The 21,919-nt window shown below is 38.2% G+C and overlaps 1 protein-coding gene and 1 pseudogene across 3 annotated transcripts in view; one reads left to right on the plus strand and one right to left on the minus strand.

Moving 5' to 3' along the window:
• The window catches only part of UBAP1 (ubiquitin associated protein 1), a 62,965-nt gene that overhangs the window by 24,075 nt on the left and 16,971 nt on the right, over window positions 1-21,919 (plus strand). Inside the window, exons 2-3 of one of the 3 annotated variants that reach the window (XM_006863042.1) lie at window positions 4,828-4,868; window positions 21,289-21,413. In XM_006863042.1, coding sequence (XP_006863104.1) covers window positions 4,835-4,868; window positions 21,289-21,413 — 159 coding nt within the window. In that variant the 5' untranslated portion in view covers window positions 4,828-4,834. The remainder of the gene's footprint in view (window positions 1-4,827; window positions 4,869-21,288; window positions 21,414-21,919) is intronic. The other 2 variants (XM_006863043.1, XM_006863044.1) reach the window with 2 other exon arrangements.
• LOC102821151 lies at window positions 18,780-19,236 on the minus strand (annotated as a pseudogene).

Genomic DNA, 21,919 nt, shown 5'->3' on the forward strand with positions numbered 1-21,919 from the left:
AACCCCAGGATGGATAGACCGTAAAAGACAATCACCAAGACATATAATAATCAAGCTCTCCAAAATCAAAGATAAGGACAGGATCTTGAAAGCAGCTAAGGAAAAGAGAAATTATAACATACAAAGGCAAGCAAAAATCAGATTAATCAGATTTCTCAACAGAAACCATGCAGGCAAGAAAGCAATGGGGAGCCATATATAAAACCCTGAAAGAAAAAAACTGCCACCCAAGAATCTGCTACCCAGCAAAGCTGTCAATCAAATACAATGGTGTAATCAAAACATTCCAGCATAAACAGAAGCTAAGGGATTTTGCCAAAGCCAACAGCCCTGCTATGAAAAACATCCTAAAGGAAGTTCTGTGGACTGAGAACCAACAAGAACAGATATCAACTAGATAATGACGTACGTGTTAGCATCCCCCTGATTTCAATGACGAATGGAAAAATCAAGAACAGAATAAAATTATAAGAATAGAGGATCTGGGAGGTCAGTCTATGATCAAAACAATTACAATGTCAAAAAGAGTAAACACAGAGGAACAGAGATCCAGGTGGTGGGAAGGTCTGGTAGATTACTGGATAAAATAGACTGTCTTAAATGGAGGGAAGAACTAATGGAATATAAGGTAACCACAATGGGTTTGGGGCAGGGGGTTTACTTTTTTGTTGGGAGGGCAATACAAGAAGTGGAGTGGAGGCGGAAGAACAAGACAGATAGGGGAACACTGAGACAGGTTTGCATGGCCTAGTGGGACAGGTAAATAGTAATGCATACTCAACCTTGGGCTCTAGGATACAGGGATCTAGGTATAGCTTGAAGAGGGTAAATAATACTAAAATCCTTGACTGCCTTATGCATATTAGTTCCCCTTGCCTACTATTGTAGAATAGACACTACTATTGTAGATTATCTACTATTGTAGATAGAAAGGAATGTTGGGAAACATGATTAGAGAAAACTTGTTAAGCCCACCTTCAATAACTGAGTGAAATACCTAAAAGGGGTCCTACAACTTTCCCAGTAAAATAGGTCTGTTGCAAAGCCTTTACAGAGTATAGGACCTTAGGTGGAATCCTGAGTCCCATCCACAAGGTGAGACATTTCCACTAGAAAGGACAAGCAGACCGGAACATCTACAGTGACAGAAGATAAATCTTCATGGTGAACCTGACCTATACTTAGAGCGGTGGTTACTCTAAATACCAACAGAGAGAGAAGGAGTCTTCACATCAAGTATCAATGCTATCCCCTTTGTACCCAGGGTAGAGAGGGACGGGCAGCTTAGACATTGGCTACCTAAAATGATGGGGCAATAAAGGCACTAAGTGACTAGCTTACAAGGTTTCAAGAGGGAATTTAAGAGTATGGGGGTAAAGAAAGAGTCCCCACTGAATAGCTGTGATCTTGTCTAGATGGGTCTGGTGAAAAGAGATGGGGATAAGATTTGTAAGATTCAATAGTGAATAACTGTTGTCATGACTAATTGCGACTGTCACAATTGTAAAGGTAGAAGTTTTGTAACAAAAAAAGGGGAATGGTTAATCTTACAGTCCAGAAACAGAGGACCCTAGAACCGTCAAGAGAGGAACGCACAAGCAGAATGCGGAACCTTATCCAGAGAAGCAGCAGTGCCAGAGATAGAGGCAGAGATGGGGACATGGAGAGAGGGAGCAGCTGAGGCCTCTAGATTCATGAGAAGAGAGGGATTGAGTGAGGGACTGAGATCTGGCGGCCAGGAAGCAGACTTGCAGAAGGTGCCCTTTGGTGGTTTAAATTATTATATATGCCTGTGTGTTTAAAAAAAAAAAAAGCTAAAATGAATAGAGAGAAATACTGTTAACTGATGGTATATGGAGGGGTTATAACCATTGTAATGAGACAAAGTGTATGATTTGTTGAATGTAGAACTGATGATCTGCCCTGTAAATATTCTCTTAATTCACAATTGTTGTGAAGTACCGTTGAGTCAGTTCTGACCCATAGCGACTCTGTATAGGGTTTCCGAGTAGTAGTTGGTGAGCTTGAACCGCCAATCTTGCAGTCCAGACAACTTTGCAGTCCAGCACATTAATCCACAGCGCCACAGCAGCCTAAATGTCCATGAAGAGAAGAATGGTTAAACAAACTTTAGTACATATCCACATTGGAATACCTTGCAATGTTGAAGAGTAACAGTGAATCTGTGGAACACCTCACAACATGGATGAAAGTGGAGGCTATTATGCTAAGTGAAATTAGTCACAAAATGACAAATATTGTATGAGATCAGTGGTGTAAAAAGTTTTAAGAAAGGGTTTTCTTGATGAAAGAAACAATCTGTGATGTTTACGGTTAGTGGGGGAGAGGATGAGGGAGGAAGAATTATTTAGGGACTAGAGGGAATACACATGTTAACATGGGTGTCATGGCAGATAATATATAACAAGAGAGAGGTTAGCAGATGAAAAATGAAGATAGTGGACACACAGGGAGGAATGCAATGTAAAAGTGAATAGAGGGAAATACTGTTGATACATGGAAGGATTACAGGTATTATAATGAAGTGAAGTATATGATTTGTTGAATGTAAAACTGATGATCTGCTCTGTAAACCTTCAGTAAATTCACAATAAAATATGTATTAAAAAAATATGGCACTAACTCAATACTACTACAGCACTTTCTACTCAACTGGTTTCAGTAATTCATTGCAGTGGCTTTACAGAACTCAGACAACACACTTAACAGTTACAGGGTTTATTTGGGAAGTTAACAGGTTATAATACAGCATCAGAAAATGCTCAGGGCAGGGTTGTTCTAGTCAACTGCTAATAATTGCTGACAGGACACACCACTCCACTTGACACTTGCCTTTAGCTTCATTGGTCAGCAAACCGAGCTCCCCTACTTTAGTACCTGGAGGCACGCCCCACTTTACAACTAAAGTTTCATGCCCAGAAGAACTCAACTTTACTTGCTTGTGGACTGGGAAGTGCACTGCTGTATCTCATGCTCAGTGCTTGGTGGTTCTGCTGCTGTTGCTGCTGCTCTGCTGCTACTCTGATGTCACAGCTTTCTGACCCTGGGTCATGGAAGTTCAGTGCAAGGGATCTGGGGGTCCAAAGGATGTGCTCTATTCCTGACTGTTCAGCTTTTATGATAGTGAGATCCCCTTCCTGCTTCTAAGATGGTTCATTTTATACCCAAGCTAGAGTTTGAAGTTTTTACAATTTTAGTGAACTCTGCTGTTGAGAATCATGGCATCCTATTAGTATCTTCTCCTACCTTTTCTTACTCAGATCCAGCAGGGCAGAAACGTTGTTTGGTGGGAGTTACAGGCTAAGGCTAGAAGAGACATTAGATAATTCACTGCACCACTAGTCTCAAGCCATTTTCATAATCTCTTAATGTAGTTTAGTAGTCTTGAAGTTAGATAGTAAGTTTTTAAACTTTGTGCTTTTTCCAAATTGTTTTAGCTCTTCTATATCCTTTGGCCCCCTTCCATGTAAATTTAAAAATCACCATGTCAATTTTAAAAGCAAAAAATCCTGTGGTGATTTTAGTTCATTGTTTAGTAATTTTTATGAGTCCGGTGTACTTGATTTTCCTTCTGTTTTTTTTTTTTTTTTTTACCTTGGTAAAAATGGATAATTTTCAGTGCACTAAAGTACTTAAGAATAGTTGTTGTTGTGAAGTGCCATCAAGTCAGTTCTGACCCATAGCAACCCTGTAGAGGGTTTTCAAGGAGCAACTGGTGTGTTGGAACCACTGCTATTACTGTTAGTGGTCTAGTATTTATCCTACAGTGCCCCACTAGGACTCCAAATAGGTAGGGTTCATATATAATGTCAGTCAGGTGCTTGTCCTAGTATGCAGTGCACAGTGTACTTGTCTATGTATTAAAATCATAAAAGTAATACTTCCAGATACACTAAGCATCTTTAATAAAATAAAACAGTAGTAGTAATAATAATGGACGACTGGTATGGCACTGTAGGATGAGCACTGAACTGCAAAAAGGTCAGTGGTTCAAGCCCACCAGCCATTCCCTGGAAGCTCTGTACATGGTTTCTGTGTGTCAAACCAATTTGATGGTACTTAACAACAGCAAGTAATAGTAATGTTTTGATGGGTGTAGCAAAGTAGTTTCCATTAGTTATTAAGAACCATTGTATGTATTTTGAATTTTTAATATAATTGGCTCTAAGAGGGGGTTGGATCTGTGGACATATATATGATTGAATTATGTCTGCTTATGTAGTGTCTGAAGGTGCAAAGATAAGATTAAACTGGATGTGTAGTTTTATGCCCTCCACCAAGTAAAAATTTGTACAAAATTTAATAGCTATAAAAGATTGTGTACTGTTCATTTTCTCTTTCAGAAAATTCATTCTAAATAGAGTTAATTGCCAGTAAAAGCCTACCTGAATTTGCTTACCTGAATTAGCTGGAACATTCTTCTTAATCTTAAAGTGAAATATTTGTAGTTTATATCAGGATGATGTGTTCTTAGTATAATTTTTTCCTTTTGGTAGCATAAAATTAATAGATATGCTAGTGGCTCTTCATATAAATTCCTCTATCAATATTTTTCTTATCAAATATTCCAGGTTTCAGAAATGCTTAATTTTTCTCTAAAATGGTCTCCCGCCCCCCCTTCTACCTTTTTTTTTTATAGCTTTGGTATTACAAGGCATGAAGACTATATTAGTCGTAGAATCATGGCTGTTGATCAAGAACATTTGGTCTTCTGGCTTCTTTTTTGTAGTCTCAATTTTCTTATAGTTATTTGTTACTATCTCCTCAAGGCATCATGTGCCTAAGAAGTATTTCCTTGTTTTTCAGGTTCTAAATGGCTTCTAAGAAGTTGGGTGCAGATTTTCATGGTAAGTGGACTATTAGATATCATAGTTTAAATTAGGATTTAATTTCTAATTTGAGAATTTGAAAATACTTAGTTTAATTAAGTGCCCTTTTAGACTCTTTAAATAAGCACTTTGAGAAAAAATTGTACAACAGTATAATATAAATTTTCTGAAGTGTTCAAATGATAATAGAAAGGCAATCTTAAGTTACCTCTGGATCACTTTCACAAGTACTAAGAGAGCACAGAAACAACAAATGCAGAGACAAAGCATTAGGGAGAGAAAATAGCAAAAAAATGAGAATTTTAAACTTAAAAGTTATTTCAAAAGGTCAGATTTCTGTTTTGAATGTTTGGAAACTCCTTTTTTTTTTTTTTGGTTCAATGAAAGTGAAACTTTATTTAGGACCCAGGTCCACGGGGCTCAGAAGAACCCCACTAGCTGGAGGCAGGGGAGCCAGCAGAGAGGGGTTCTTATTTGACCTTCTTGGGGCGCAGGTTGTTGATGTGGCCGCACTTCTTGTGGCAGTTCACAGCACGGGGGTGGAGGCGAGCGTAGCACTTGCGGCAGATCATCTTGTCACAGTTGTACTTCTGGGTGAGCTGGCGCTGGGTCAGCAGTTCAACCCTACAAACTGCTCCATGGGAGAAAGGTGAGGCTGTCTGCTCCCATAAAGATTTATGGTCTCAGAAGCCCTTAGGAACAGTTCTGCTCTGTCTTTTTAGGGCAGTTGGAATCAACTTGTTGGTAGTGGGTTTTGGGTTTTTATTTGCTGAGTCCCTAGTTGAATTTCAGTGGCTTCAGTTGAGATTCTAGAGTGAAGAATCTTCTTTTTAGGTATTCTGTCATTTAAGGAGTAGAAATTAAAAGGAATGGGCAGAGAATATGTAATAGGCCATCTTGCGCAGGTGTCAGTTTGACTGTAGGGCTGAAAGTAGAAAGCCTTTTATCTAAGGCTACTGCCTCTCCATCTCTCATGAAGCTAGGTAGCCTTTCCTCACTGCTTTTCTTTGCATGTCTATACCATTTTTATTCTTCTGTTTATAGACTTACTTTCTTGGCCTAATTGGCAAAGTGCAAAGGGCCATTTATCTACTCTCAGATGGTGCCTTTTGCCACTTGATCTGTTTAAGTTGGTAACATTGTAACATCAGCTAGAGTTGTACTGTCTTTTGATTGGCATAGCCTAGTTATGGACCTGGTTTAGTTCCCCCTCATTTACGTGTTACCTGACTGGTCCATTGCAGGAGTAGGGTGGATTGGTGGGTGTGTATGTGTTGTTTTCTATGGAAATTGAGGTGTGGGCAAGGAGGTAGTCATTGCTGTAAGGACTGAACATAAAATGCTTTGTTTCCATTTAAACATTTGGCACTTAATAGGTCTTGGATAGGAGCCCTGCTGGTGTAGTGGGTTACCTATTGGACTGCTAATTACAAGTTTAGTAGTTTGAATCCACCAGCTGCTCTGTGGGAGAAAGAGGAGGCATTCTGTTAGGGTAAATATTTAGAGCCGTGGAAACCTTACACACGATGGCTTTGAGTCAGAATTGATATGATGGCAGTGGGTTTTATAGGTCTTATAAGGAGCCTGTGTTGCTCTATAGGTTTTAAGTGTTGGGGTGCTAACCACAGGGCAGCAGGCAGTTCAAATTCACCAGCTGCTCCATGGAGGAAAGATGAGGCCGTCTCCTCCCCTGAAGATTTTCAGTCTTAGAAGCCCTATGAAGCAGTGTTAGTCTTTTCTACAGGTTTGTTGTGGGTTGGAATTGACTCTGTGGCCGTGGGTGGGATGGGTTATAGCTCTGGTGTTGTAACTGGTTGAAAGGTTGGTCATTCAAACTCACCCAGAGGTGCTTCAGTAAACAAGCCTCCTGATGATTTTCTTCTGAAAGGCCACAGCCCTGTGGAGTAGTTGTATATTGTACACACGGGTTCTTCATAAGTCAGAATCAATTTGACATCAACTAACAGCAACAGGTCGTGTGTGCTGTTGTTATCATGTTTTAAATGAGAAACATTTGTTTTACTTTCAAGTTCATCCTCAACTGCAATAGAATTTCTTCCACAGTCATTAATAATTTCATATCCATAAATAACAGAATAAGAGATACTTATTTCTCAAAGACAGAACAGTGTCCTTAAATGTGTTTTAACTGCAAACGCTTAGCACAGTATAAATGAGGGCTTTCTTGAAGCCTGATGCTTAAAAATTCTTTAAAATGTTGCTCTTTTAAAATTTTTGACTCATTCTTCACTTGTCTGAGGGAAAAAAAATGTTATTTTCCAGAAGCTTCAATAAACAAGTTATTCTTTTAATATCTAGAGTAATACCTTAATATTCAAATTAGGCAAATATAGGTCTTCATAAGAGAACTTAATCAAACTTGATGCCTCATGTATATCTGAGATAGCTAACTTCTAGATAGGTTCAAGCTAACGTCTAGATTTTTGCCTTTGGTTTAGTTTCTAACAGTTTGAAGTACTTTTTATGCTGAATTATGGGAAAAGCTATTTTATTTTAGACTGTTTTGAAAGTTGATCAGTAGTTACATTATAGGCCAATGTAAAGAAGACCATTATTCTCATCAGTGTAATGTGTCTTTCCTTTTCCTTTAGCTATTTTCAAGAATTTCTGTATATATTTGATTTTTTAACATTTTGACTGTGATGGCCCTTGGTGTGTACGGTTTTTTGTATATTTATCTTGCTGAAATTACCCAAGCTTCTGGGTCTGTGGGTTAATGCCTTTTATATATTTTGGGAAATTCTTAATCTTCTCATATTTTTTCTGACTTACTTTTCCTCTCTCCTCCTTTTGAGATTCCAGTTATACATATAAATGTTATTTTTAAATGCTGTAGAGTTGGTTCTAACTCATAGTGACCCTGTGTAGGGTTTCCGAGGCTGTAAATCTTTACGGGAGCAGAAAGTTTCATCTTTCTTCTGTAAAGCAGCTGGTGGGCAATCAGTGCTTATCTTATAGAATCACAGTGCTCCCCATGTATATATAAGGGTAAATAAAAAATATTTTTTTAATGCTGTAAAATCATAGAAACCTTTATTAAGCAAAAAATTAAAATATGAAGTTCATGTTTCATGACATACCTTCTATCTAGGTCTATATGCTTTAAAAAATTTTTTTTAAATTTTAGATATATGTGGCTTTATTGTTATATGACTTTTTTTTTTTTTTTTAAGGTTTTTATTGTGGATTGAGTAAAGTTTACAGGGCAGACCATTAGTTTTATATTCAACAAATCATACGCTTTGTTTCATTACAATGATTATAATCCCCTCCATGTACCATCAATTAACAGTATTTTTCTCTATTCACTTTAGCTTTTTTTAAAAAAACAAAACAAAACAAAAAAACCCTACTCAGGCATATATAATAATTAACACCCCCAAAGGGCACATTCTGCTAGTCTGCCTCCTGCCCACCAGCTCTTAGTCCCTTCCTTCTCATGAATCCAGAATCCTCAACTTCTCCCTTACTCCGTGTCCCCATCTCTGCCAGCGTCGCTGCTTCTCTGGAGAAGGTCCCGCATTCTGCTTTTGCTCTTGTCTCCTTGATGATCCTAGGGTCCTCTGTTTCTGGACTGTAAGATTAACCACTCCCTTGTTTTTATTACAAATTTTCTACCTTTATAATTGTGAGAGTCGCAGTTAGTCATGATAAGTTATTCACTATTGAATCATATGAATCTTATCCCCATCTCTTTTCACCAGACCCAACTAGACAAGATGAAAGCTATTCAATGGGGACTCTTTCTCTCCCCCCCCCCCAAACTAAACTCCCTCTTGAAACCTTGTAAGCCAGTGACTTTGTGCCTTTATTGCCCCCTCATTTTAGGTAGCCAATGTCTAAGTTGCCTGTCCCTATCTACCCTTTGTACTTGATGTGAAGACTCTTTCCTTCTCTGTTGGTATTTAGAGTAACTACTGCTCTGAGTAAAGGAGCTCTGGTAGCGTAGTGGTTACAAAACAGGCTGCAAGAAACTACCAGCTGCTCCGCGGGAGAAAGATGAGGCTTTCTACTCCCGTAAGGATTTACACCCTCGGAAATCCTGTACAGGGTCGCTATGGGTCGGAACCGACTCGAAGACACTTAACAACAACAACAACAACCTCCATGATTTGGGTCGGAACCGACTCGACGGCACTTAACAACAACAACAACAACCTCCATGATTTGGGTCGGAACCGACTCGACGGCACTTAACAACAACAACAACAACCTCCATGATTTGGGTCGGAACCGACTCGACGGCACTTAACAACAACAACAACAACCTCCATGATTATAGGTCAGGTTCATCAAATTGTAGCAATTTACTCTTGTTGCCTTTATCAAAAATGGTTCTATTTTATCTTTCCTAATCGAGTTCTGATTACCAAGCCATCGAGTCTAGGTCAAATGGGTACTATCTACAAGTTTGGGTGTTCTGTGCATCGCCCCTTACTTCATAACAGCTGGATGCTTCACTCTCATCTCTAGCTGTCTGTAGCTATGTCCTTGTCCATGGGCTCAAGTGTCCCCAGGTCTCACTACACTTTGGACCAACCAGCCCTTCCTCTTCTCTCTCTCATCTTCAGGTCAACGGGGGTCAATGGACTGTGGTTGAACTCAGCCCATTTCTTCATGGTTGCTTTTCCCCTCTTCCACTCACCAGTAGACCAATGTGGTCTTCAGCAAGCTTATATGCCTGTTCATGTGTTCCCTTTGAATTTCAGTCTTAGAGGGGAGTTTGTCCTGAAGGAATTTGATTGCTTGCCTTGATGGCTTCCCGGAGAACAGCTTGCTTATTTTTGTAGTAGCCTATCATGCTGACATTTTTTTTTTGGGTTTTTCCTGATGATCTTTCTTCGAAGATGTATCTTCTATTGCTCTAGCTGTTCCAGGCTGGTCTGCTTGTCCTTTCTAGTGGGAATGTCCCACCTCATAAGGTTCTGGATGGGACTCAGGATTTCACCTAACGTCCTATACTCTGCAAAGGCTTTGGAAGAGGCCTGTTTCCTGGGCAAGTTCTAGAACTCCTTTTATGTATTCCAGTCAGTTATAGGCTGAAGACGAGCTTGCAAGTTTTCTGTAATCATGTTTCCCAACATTCTTTTCTAGTCCACTCAAGTGTCTATTTTACAATATTAGGCAAGGGAAACCAATATTCATAAGACAGTCAAGCATTTTAGTAGTATTTCCCGTCTTCAAACTATGCCTAGATTCCTGTATCACAGAGCCCTGGTGTTTCAAGGTTGAGCATGCATCACTATTTACCTCTGCCCCACTTGTTGTTGTTAAGTGCCGTCGAGTCGGTTCCGACCCATGGTGACTCTGTATAGGGTTTCCTAGGAGTGAATGGTGAGCTTGAACCACGGGCTTTGCAGTTCAAACAGCTTTGCAGTCTGGCACATTAACCCATAGCGCCACACCAGGACTCCCCTTAGGCCATGTAAACCTGTCTCAGTGTTCCCTTATCTATCTTCCCTTATCTATCTCCCCTACTTCTTGTATTGCCCTCCCCAACACCCCAACTAAACCCTCCACCCCAACCCCACTGTTGTGATTACCTTATATTCCATTAATTCCCTCCATTTAAGACAGTATATTTTATCGTGTAATCTACTTGACCTTCTCACCACCTGGATCTCTGTTCCTCTGTGTTTACCTTCTTTCACTTTGTAATTGTTTAGATCATAGACTGACCACCCAGATCCTTTGTTCTTATAATTTTATTCTGTTCTTGACTCTTCCATTTGTCGATTGAATTCAGGGTGATGCTGCCATGTACGTCATTCTCTGGTTGGTGTCTGTTCTTGTTGGTTCTCATTCCACAGAATGAGCAGATAAAAAAGAATGTCCACACCTTTATCTCCATGGTTCTGTCAGGTGTCCGTGGCTGCTCTGGTCCTTCCCCCACTTGGTCTTGCCCCAGATGGCAGCTCTGGGAGCAGCTGAACATCTTAGATTAGAAAGCAATGTGTTTCTTGCTTCTGCTACAAATTCTCCTAGCCTTCCAACCTTCTAAATGTTCCTTTGTATGTGGTTCAGAGTTCTGGCACCACCCCCTGAGCTTGCTTGGTCCCTGTATTTTGTGTTGTTGCTGACGGAGTTCCTCACTGCATTTCTACCCGATTCATCATCTTGTTTGTTCTCTGTCTAGATCTGTATACTTTTGAAGGCAGTGTTTCTATATCTCTAATCCTTGCACTCTTTGATTTATACCTTGTGGAAATGGCAGTTTTGATATCCTCAAGGGACTCAAATTGTATTTCTCTGCGTTTTGGGAATAAAAAGAAGTCTGATAGAGCAAGACCAGGACTGTAGTGTGGGTGGGGAAAGGTTTCCCAATAAAATTCTCATAGGACAACCCTTGTTGCCCTTGAAGAATAAACAGGTGCATTGCTGTGATGGAAAACATTTCCTTGGTGAAATTTCCTGGCTTTTTAATCCACCCACAGTTTTCATTTATCTTAAACCATCTTCCTAATATCTGCCTGTAATCATCCTGTGTCCTTAGAGAAAATCTATCAAGATTACCCCTTTAGAATTCTACAAAACAATTACCATAATCTTGTGAGCTGGCCTCTCTGCTTTGAATATTACTGGCTCAGTAGATCCCGTTGGAAGCCACTGTTTTGATTGGATCTTTTTTTGAAGGTACAGGCAACTGAGAGAACTTGTCTACAGCCATCCACTGATTGCAGAGACATATTTGAACATGTTTTATTTGGAATAAACTTGTGCATGTATGAACTGGAACCCTAGTAGCAAGCCTTTTTGATACTGTCCCAAAGATCTTTTTACACTGTTCCATTCTGCCCCCTGCCCATTTTAAAATACCCTTTGAGCTAACTTTACATTCTTTGTTTTTTCTTTTCCTCTGCAGTGTCTTGTCTTTTGATTGGCATTGCTTGGCTTGTTTTATTTTCATATCTCTACAAAATTTCCCATCTGTTCACAAATGTTAACCTTTTCTGTTAGATTCTTTAGCATATTATAATTATTTTAAAGCACTCTGTGTGATAATTTCAATATCTTGGACATCTATGGGTTTGGATCGATGACTTGTTCTTCTCTTGATAATGGATCTCATTTTTTTGTACACTGTGTTTGTCTTATAATTTTTATAGCTACCAGACCTTGCGTATTAAATGCTGACTTTGTAGGTCATCTGGCTTGTTAGGGTAAGAGTGACATTTTCTTGTGACTTCATATCTTACAACAGGTATCTATATATTGGTATGTACTTAAAAAATATACAAGTGTCATCTGACTTAATTGCTTTAAGGTAGTAATTCCTGGTAATAATGGAATTGCACTTTTCACTTAATTTTAAGTTTTATCTATCCTATTTGTTTTCAGAAATCTCAATCTGTATCCTTTTACAATAAAGCCTACATTAAGCATAACCCTGGATGGTGCTGTAGGATAAGCACTGAATTACTAACTGAAAAATAGACGGTTCAATCCAGCAACTCCTTGCAAACCCTTTACCAGTGTCTCTATGAGTCGGGACTAGTGCCATGGCACTTAACAACAACCTTCTATTATGATTATCTTTCCCTACTTAGAATTGTACCTTTTTTCGAAAAGTAGATCACAGAATCATAAGCATATCAGTGGTTTAGAAAGAAAGACAACTTAAGGAAGCCTTCCCAGAATTCATCCTGAGTCATCACACATTCAGCCTTGTCTCTTCCATTGTGGCATAATGCAGACCTGACTCCAGGAAGCTGTCATAGCGAGTCATCAGTGATGCTCTTATTAACTTAGAAAAAGGGCCTTGGATATTATGGAAACATTCCTCAGTGATAAAAATTGAAACTGAAAGCTATTTGGGGTGAGCCAGAAACAATTGAGTTGCAGTTGATTATAGTTGAGTTTTTATTGAATCTTTTTCAAAAAAGTAAAATATTTGTATTAAAGACAAAGGACATTAATATCTTTAAATAGATTTTTTGATTTGTTGCATAAAAATTATGCCTTTAAGGCATAATTTGGAAAAAATATCCTTTGTAATCCTTACATCATCATTTTTAATTGTACTATGGTTGTTTATATCCATTATTCAAAAAGTTGTGTTTTTGTTGTCCCCATCTTGAATGCTTTTTTGCCTTTTATGCCTTCTTCTTCCCCAACAATCAGATTGTTTGCTGATTTTCTGTTATCAAAGCTTAAGGGACTCAGATGGAGAAAAGTTAATGGATGTGCTGAATCACCTATGGTTGACTTTAATAGTGAAAGGAAAACTGCTTTTTAAATTGCTAATGCAGGGTATTAACTGTCTTGTCTGTCCCGAAGTCAGGACTTAGTTCATTTCTAGAATTTAAGTTGTACACACTTAGCTGTTTTGACTTCCTGACAGGCAGGCAAGGAAACAAGCTGAACACCTTTTCTTGAAGGATATACTCATTTGGATTAGATATCTTTATTTTATTTTTCAGCTGTTTCTTGTAGTTTGGGTGGAAGTTCACAGAGCAAATTTTTTTTTTTATTCAACAATTGATACACATTTTGATTCGTAATGTTGATTTCAGTCCCCACAGTGTAACAATACACTTCCCACTCCTCCTTTTGCTTACCACTTCCCTTTGTCCTCCTTTCCTGTCTCTTTCTGTCTTCTGAGTTTTGTGCCTGGGCATATGCTGCCCTTTTGATCTTGTATGGTTGTTTGTTCTAAGGAGTGGTATCTCCCTGGTATTATTGGTCACCTTATAGTTCCATCCATCCTTTAACTAAAAGTTGAGCCCCTGGGGAGCAGGTAGGAGATGGGAAGAAAGGGGGATGATGTGGGGAGTGTAGGAAGGGTACTCAGATAATTTTAGAATTGTTATTTATTTATTTTTTGTAGTTTCCCATCTCTTAACTCCCTACTCCAGTTTCTACAACAGACTTGCTATTTAAGGCAATTCTAGTTAGTATTAATGTGGATGGGTTATTTTATTGTATTTCTATAATAAATACATGTATGACTATTATTATAGATAGGATCTTTTCTAATATGTGCATGTATCATATAATTAACTTACATATGGATATTTAAAGTTTTCTTAAGCGAAAGACTTAATTTTGTTGATTGTAAATATCTCTAGTGATTTTTAGAAAATTCTGAAGTTTCAGCTTTTTGTCTAGTTAATTAAGACACTAATGGGTGTTAGAATCAAATGTTCAGTAACATTTGAGTACCCATTTTCATGGAAAACAGATAAAAATTCTTTAAGAATAAAAAGAACTATGCTTTTAATTTTAAAATATATTTTAAGACTGGCAGCTGATTTTCTGTTTCATGGACAGGCTGTCATGACACATGGGATATTTTTGTGACTGTCCGGAATCTTAGAAGGGTACTTGTATCATTCATGAGTGCCATATGAAGGGGCTTCAAAAGACATTTTGTGATGGTTTTAGTGGGCTGTGACTACAGAGTAGACACATACTAACATGGGAGAGGGGGGTAAGCATTATACGGCAGAGGAAAGAAGGTAGCACAAGACACATGGAGTAGTGCAAGAGTTAAAAGAAATAGAGATGAACACTTGTTAACTGATGGTACAGTAAGAGGATTATAATCACTGTAATGTTGTAAAGTATATGATTTGTTGAGTATAAAACTTATGGTCCCTGTAAATTCACAACAAAAAGTGTAAAAAAAGTTTGTGGAAAATGGAATAAAAAATAATGACTAAGACAGGGCATTTTAGGTAAATAATTTTAACTTTAAATAAATATTAATTGATTGTGAGTTGGAGTGAAGATGAGAGTTGAATACAAAAGAAAATATAAGACCTTGTCTTCTTGATTTGTTTTTTATTTATTAAGGTCATATCATCTGAGAAACAGATTTCCAAGGAGAAGTGGTGGGTTTGAATTGCATACTTTGTGGTTAACAGTCCAATGTTGATCCTACAGTACCACACCAGGACTCACATCCCCTGTTGTTTGTTGTTGTTCACTGCTGTTGAATTGATTCCGACTCATAGCAACCCTGTGTAGGGTTTCCGAGGAGTGGTTGGTGAGCTTGAACTTCTGACTTTGTGGTTCATACCACCCTTATGATCCTCGTACTGTATCCTGCAGTGCCACACCAGAAGAAGGATAAGGAAATAACCCACTAATATTATAGAGTGGTAAATCCTTAGATGGTGGTGGTGTGAACTGCTTGTTCTGAGATTGAGATGGTAGTTCTTGACTGTTTTATTTAAAAAAAAAAAAAAAAAAAAATCTTTTTCAGAAAAAAAAAATTGTGTTTTATAGGGTTAAGAAAGTCAATACCAACAACAGTTAAGTTACATCATGCCATTTAAGCAGTTTACTTTCTTAATTGTTATTTCTAAAGTTTTAAATGTATTCTGTTTTTACTTTTAAGAATTTAAATATTCTTGCTGAAACAGTTAAGTGCTCATTAAAAACCATTTCGTAATTGTAAGTAAGAGAGAAGTAACTAGATCCAAGGTACTAGTCCAAGGAACTAACTTGAACTAAAGCATTCTCTAAAAGATACTCTCTTGGCCTTTGAAGGTATCTATTTTCAAACTCAGAATTAAGCAAAAATTGACAATGAAATGACTATATCCAAGGTTTTCAAATGTGAAAATTCTTAATTTTAGTAATACTTTGTAACCTGAAGTGAATGGACAAATGCTATGAACATATCTGGAATCCTGGTGTGGCGCTGCAGGATAATGCACTGGACTGAAGGACGGTTTGAACCTCAAGGTTGGCAGTTCATACTCACCAACTGTTCTTCGGAAACCCTATACAGGTTGCTATGAGTCAGAACCAATTTGACGGCACTTACCAACAACAACAACATAAATATGCCATTTCTAGTAATTACTTTTCAGTCTATTTAGTGACATGGTGGAATAGGATGTCATATTCAAGTTGGTTATATTCTTGGAAGAAATAGTGTAGTGTCTTTTAGAATAGAAGACTGCATCAACATTAGGTCCAGTTCCTGGGAAGCTCTTGATTATCAATTTGGCATAACCATGGTCCATAAATTGTCCCCTCTCATCATACCTCTGCTACTGATTATCTACAGAGAATTGTTACTGATAAATGGGTTAAAAATAACTGAGTCAATTTTTTAAAAAATCAGGATAGCCCAGATAACATGTGCTCTTGAAATAGTTTGCCTGTGGTCTTAAATTGCCGTTTAGCTAGTACTTGTCATCTTTAAAAAGAACAACTTGATTTCTGGCTCTGATTTCATAAGCAGCTCAACTGACAGAGGCAAGGTTGGCCTTAAGGAGGAAATTAAATTAACAGAACTCCTTGGTAACCCAGGAAACTTCCACCAGAGAATTTGTCTTTAAAGACAAAGATTGTTTCCAATTGTAGTGACTGCATCAAAACTCAAGTTGGGAACCACAGGCAATCGATTCTGTACTGCTAGTAGATGGGTTGGTACTTTTTTTGGCATCCATAAAGGTATTGAATGCCATATATGTCACTGGTATTGAAAGGGGGGAAGTATGTTGATGTCGACATAACTGTGGGTGGGAAACATTTGAATTATTGGAATGTCTGAGACCCAAGGAATGATCAGTTTCATCAACAGCAAGAAACAAGTTTGTACCTTTGGATTTCTTCTCCATCTATATGTGTGTCTCCTCCAATACTAGTTATAGGTGCAAAAGCATGGGCTGTGATTTCACCTCTGTTGTTAAAAGGACCAAAGTCTCCATGGGCCCCATGTGTAAAATAAATAGATCATAGTGTTGGCCTCACCCATGTTAATCTTCCTGAACTTCAAGGGGTCCACTCCATACTTGAAAAGCATTCTGGTTGGCATCTGGCTGGTTAACATCCTCTAGCACCTTGTCAGGAGTATCATTTTGGGTTTTGTAGGTGATAAGATGTTTCTTCCATACTGGCCTCCCTGGTGTTGTAATGATGCACTTCAGACGCACCATCTGAGGGGCTTGCATCATTACCAGATTAGATGTATCCAGTTGCCTGGTCACTTTTAGCTCCAAGAACTACTGCATTTCCTGGGTTTTATTTTCCATTGACTTGCATGTTTGTTATTGGAATTCTTTCCACATGGTAGCCATAAAAGGTTTCTAAGTATCTTTTAACAAATACCAAATCATTTTCTTCTAGGCTTTTGTCAGGGAACAGAGGAATAGCTCCAGAAACAGTGACTTGAAGGACCAATCGATAGGAGAAACTTCATTCTAAACACCTAATTACTCAACCCAGCGTACTCTGATCCTTTGCAGTCTCTTGACCACATTCTTAAAGGACTAGAAATTAAATACGGGTGGGGACGTGATAGACATTGCCAGATGAGAAAACAGCACGTATGGGGAGGTGTGACTATACTTGGAAATTTTCCCAGTTGCTGTTCATTATTCATGGCTAGGCTCCTGATGCTGTAGGATAAGCATTGGACTACTAACTGAGAGGTTGTCCAGCTGTTCTTGGAAACCTTATATAGAGTCATTATGAGTCGGAACCATCTCGATGGCACTTAATAGGAACAACAGTATTCCAGATAAGTTATTAAATCAAACACAGTTGTGGCTTTATTTTGCTAGCTGAGTGAGAGATCATTAACCTGCTTTAACCTGCTTTAATTCTGTCTAGAAGCTAGATAGGAAAGAGTGACTTAACTTCTTAAGGGTGGGAGCAGTGATGGAGGAATTAAAGTATATCAGAGGATTATTTACCTCAGGAAAAGGAGAATGATGACAAAATTACAAATATCCTGACTTTGATAAAAAGTCTTAACTGCTACAGAGTTCATAGATGTAATTTTCAGGAAGAGGTATAATAGTCTTATTCTGTGACCATTGACACCCAATAAAATACACTCCCGTAAGGCTAAGAAGTAATTGCCTTGTTGTTGTTAGGTGCTGTTAAATTGCTTCCTACTCATAGTGACCCTGTGCACAAAAGAACGAAGCGCTGCCCGATCCTGCACCATTCTCTCAATCCATCCTCACAGTTGTTCTTACGCTTAAGCCCATTGCTGCTGCCACTGTACCAGTTCATCTCGTTGAGGTCTTCCTCTTTTTCTCTGACCCTTCATTTTACCAAATATGTTAGCCTTCTCCAGGGACTGCTACCTCCTGAACATATGTCTGAAGTATGAAAGACATAAGTCTGACCATACTGGCTTCCAGGGAGCATTCTGGCTATACTTCCTTTTTGTTTTTTTATGTATCATTTAATTAAAAAAAATTTTTTTGTTTTCATAGAATACATTTTCACATTAGAGATGCCCAAAGAAAGAAGATAGCAGTTTGTTACTTTTTAGTTTTGTATTTGTTGGCAGATTATTTAAGGATATTTGAAGGATATGTCTCAGTTTGCCATCTATATTTTAATACATCTACAGGGAATGGAACTTCTCTATATTCAAACATTCTCCAAGCTTTACCTCCTGAAATTCAGAAATTAGGGAGACATTCCCTCATTTTAAAGTTTTACTAGGACATGTAACGAAGCTTCAACAGAAGAGCATGAAAAACAGAGGAGGATGTTTCCAAAAATTTAAGACAGTTAAAAATTTCTGCAAAATCTTTACTTACAAGTTAACGAACATTCCCATTGTCCATCATTCCTAGAACAAATATCGAAGAGGTATGATCGTAATATGCTGATAGTAACAAGTTAAATTCCCATTATTAGATTGATAAAAGGCACACGCTCATATTCAGTGTTTTGTTATGAGTCTTCTAAAAAGCTAGGAGACAATCCCATTATCTCACCAGAATATGGAAGGCAGTCTCAGTATTCTGTGAATAATAATTCCTCTCAAGCCTTTTCCTCCAAGATTAAATTGTGAAAAGAATCAAGTGATTAGAAGAGGGTTGCCTTATCAATGGACATCTGTTATTTCCTTCTTATTGATAGTTGAATAGGGTGACAGAGCAAAGGCAGAGAGGTGTACAATTATTTTTTAAGGGACTAAGTCAAAAGTCAGAGCTTCCACAGCATGGCAACAGCTTTGCAGATGCCTTACATCATGATAGTTGAAATTGCACAGACCACCAAAGGTTAAAGCCAAGAGTGCCAGGAGGCCAGCCTTGGCAGCTTTCAGTGGTGCATCCTCATGGATATAGTCAGTAACAACCTGTCCCAGGCCCCAGTGACCATGGAGAGGGAGCACTGCAGCTAGAGAGTAGTCCATTGAGAACAAGGATTCAAATAGGCAGCTGGGCGCAGGCCCAGGAGCAAAACACTGACAACCCTCTCACCAGTCCAATGGAGAGATGCAGCCTTGGGGACAGGTGAATGTGCTGCTCTCCTGGAGTAGACCGGTCCTGGAGAAATGCTGAGATAAGAGCTAGGTCTGATCACTGGAGTTCAGAGGAACAGAGAGAGTTCAGGCTCCTTGAGCACCGCAGACAACACTCAGCCTCCAGACCACCGCCATGTCTGTCTGTACTTCTTTCAACACAGATTTGTTTGTTCTTTTGGCAGTTTGTGGTGCTTTTAATATTCTCCTTCAACACTATACCTCAGATGAATTAATTTTTTCCAGTCTTCCTTATTCACTGTCTAAATTTTGCATGCATATGAAGTTACTGAAAATACTATGGCTTGGTTCAGGCACACCTTAGTCTTCAAATTGACAACTTTGCTCTTCAACACTTTAAAGAGGTTTTGTGCAGCAGAATTGCCTAATGCAATAATGTTATTTGATTTCCTGATTGCTGCTTCCATGAGTGTAGATGGTTGATCCCAGCAAAATGAAGTCTTTGACAACTTCTGTCTTTTTTTCCATTTGTCATAATTTATTGGACAAGTGGTGAGGATTTTTATTTTCTTTACATTGAAGTGCAGTCATACTGAAGATTGTGGTCTTTGATTGTCATCAGTATTTTAAGTCCTCTTTGCTTTCAACAAGCAAAGTTTTATCACCTGTATGTCGCAGGTTGTTAATGAGTCTTCCTCCCATCCTAATGCCATGTTGTTCTTTACGCAATCCAGCTTCTTGATTTTTTTTCCTCAGCATATAGATTGAATAAGTGTGGTGAAATAATACAACCCTAGTGCACACCTTTCCTGATATTAAACCATTCAGTGTCCCCTTGTTCTGTATGAACGACTTTGTCTGTGTAATGGTTTCTCATGAGCACAATTAAATGTTCTGGAATACCCATTCTCTGCAGTGTTATCCATAGCTTGTTGTGATCCACACAGTTGCTAAATATTTAAAAGGACTCCTGTGTGGACTGCTAACCACAAGTTCAAACCACCAGCTGCTCCTCAGAAAGTCTATACAGGATCACTGTGAGTTGGAACTGACTTGATGGCACTGTTGCAACAGTTTTTAAAAAGCAAAATTTAATTTGTTTAATTGTTATGTTTAATTGTTAATGATAGTTCTGTCAGGAAGTCAGCCCCAGATCTGGTGTACAAAAGTAACCATGATTCAGTTTGGGTTGTACAGCTAGTGGGAGTCATATACAAGAGGAAAACTTTATTTTATCTTGACTGCTGAGTTAAGTAGATGATGTGTGCCTGTTCTTTCATTATTACTCAGGATAAGTAAAGAATCTTTAGGCACTAAAGCAATTTGATTGTGTATGGCCATGTCTCCTGATAATCTTAATCAGATTCCTGTTGTCTTGTCTGATTTTCTCTTTTTCATGAGCTCAGTGTGTTTCTACATTAGCTCCAAAATGTAGTGTTCTTTTTCATTTTTTAAAATCTAAAATAATTTTTTGTCTTCGTTTAAAAATAATTCTCTCCTAAGTAGAAAAATCCTAGTCAAGTAGGAGGAATAGAATCCAGGCAGTGCTGTAAGCTTTGAGAATACATCATTGACAAAATAGACTTAGTAAATGCTTAGCTACAAGGAGCTTACATTCCATTGGGCAAGTCAGATAATAATTACTATAATTAAAAAGTAAATTATAGGTTAGAATATCCTAAGTGTAATGTGTAAAGATCATGAATTGGGGAGAAATTGATGGTACTTTGAGAGTTCTGAGGTACAGGTCATTTGAGAATTTCAGTTATGGTGATAGGTGTTACTAAATAAGTAACGTTTGAACAAAATCTTTGTGAAAGTAAAGCAGTAAGTCATGTGAATACGTGAATATTCTAGATAGAGGGAAGCAGCTAGTACAAAAATTTTGAAATGGGAATGTGCTTGCCATATTTGAGAAACAGAAAGGAGGACATTGTGACCAGGTGCAGTGAGCCAGGAGGCGAATACTAGTAGGGGAGAGTGGAGGGTTAATGGATTGGGGTTGGACATTTGGCCACGTGAGTACTTTGATGTTAAATTAAGTGAAATTGAAAATAAACTCTTAAGATCAAATGGGGTCAGGGAAAGATAAATAATCAGAGTAGGAGCTCTTAGTAACTTCTAGTCTTAGGATAGCATTAATTAATATGTTTTTACTAGACATAAGATTATGGCAAAACAAACAATGAAGTTCTTTGCTCATATTTTGTACTTTATTTTTGATTGTAGGGACTGTCAGTTACCTTGATGATGTTCCATTTAAGATAGGAGACAAATTCAAAACACCAGCTAAAGTTGGTCTACCTATTGGCTTCTCCCTGCCTGATTGTTTGCAGGTTGTCAGAGAAGTACAGGTAAGTGGTAATTTTTAGTTACAGTTTTGTGTGCTTAAAAATTAAATAAAAATTTGATGCGTAGTGAAATAGAGAAAGGCATTCTCATACCTCTCATTTGTATTTCTTATAGCGCCTATTACTGACAGGCTCATCTTTTCATACACATAAACATACACATATTTATATATGTGTGTATGTGTACATATACATGTGTGGCCATCACTTGTCTGTCAGTTTGTCATACTGTGTTGACTTGCATGTTGCTGTGATTGTGGAAAATGTGCCATGGGTATTTTAAATACCGGCAAGGACACCCATGGTGGATAGGTTTCAGATGAGCTTTCAGATGAAGACAGACTAGGAAGAAGAAGAGATGGATACTTCTGAATATGAAATCACTGAAAACCTTATGAATCTCAGTGGAACACCATCAGCACTAGGGCACTGAATATTGAAATATGCTGAAAAGCACCAGAATATCGTCAGATACAGTGCTGGAAGATGAGTCCCTTGAGTTGGAAGGC

The sequence above is a fragment of the Chrysochloris asiatica genome, unplaced genomic scaffold, assembly GCF_000296735.1.
Source record: "Chrysochloris asiatica unplaced genomic scaffold, ChrAsi1.0 scaffold00053, whole genome shotgun sequence".
In the NCBI taxonomy this organism is placed as follows: Eukaryota; Metazoa; Chordata; class Mammalia; order Afrosoricida; family Chrysochloridae; genus Chrysochloris; species Chrysochloris asiatica.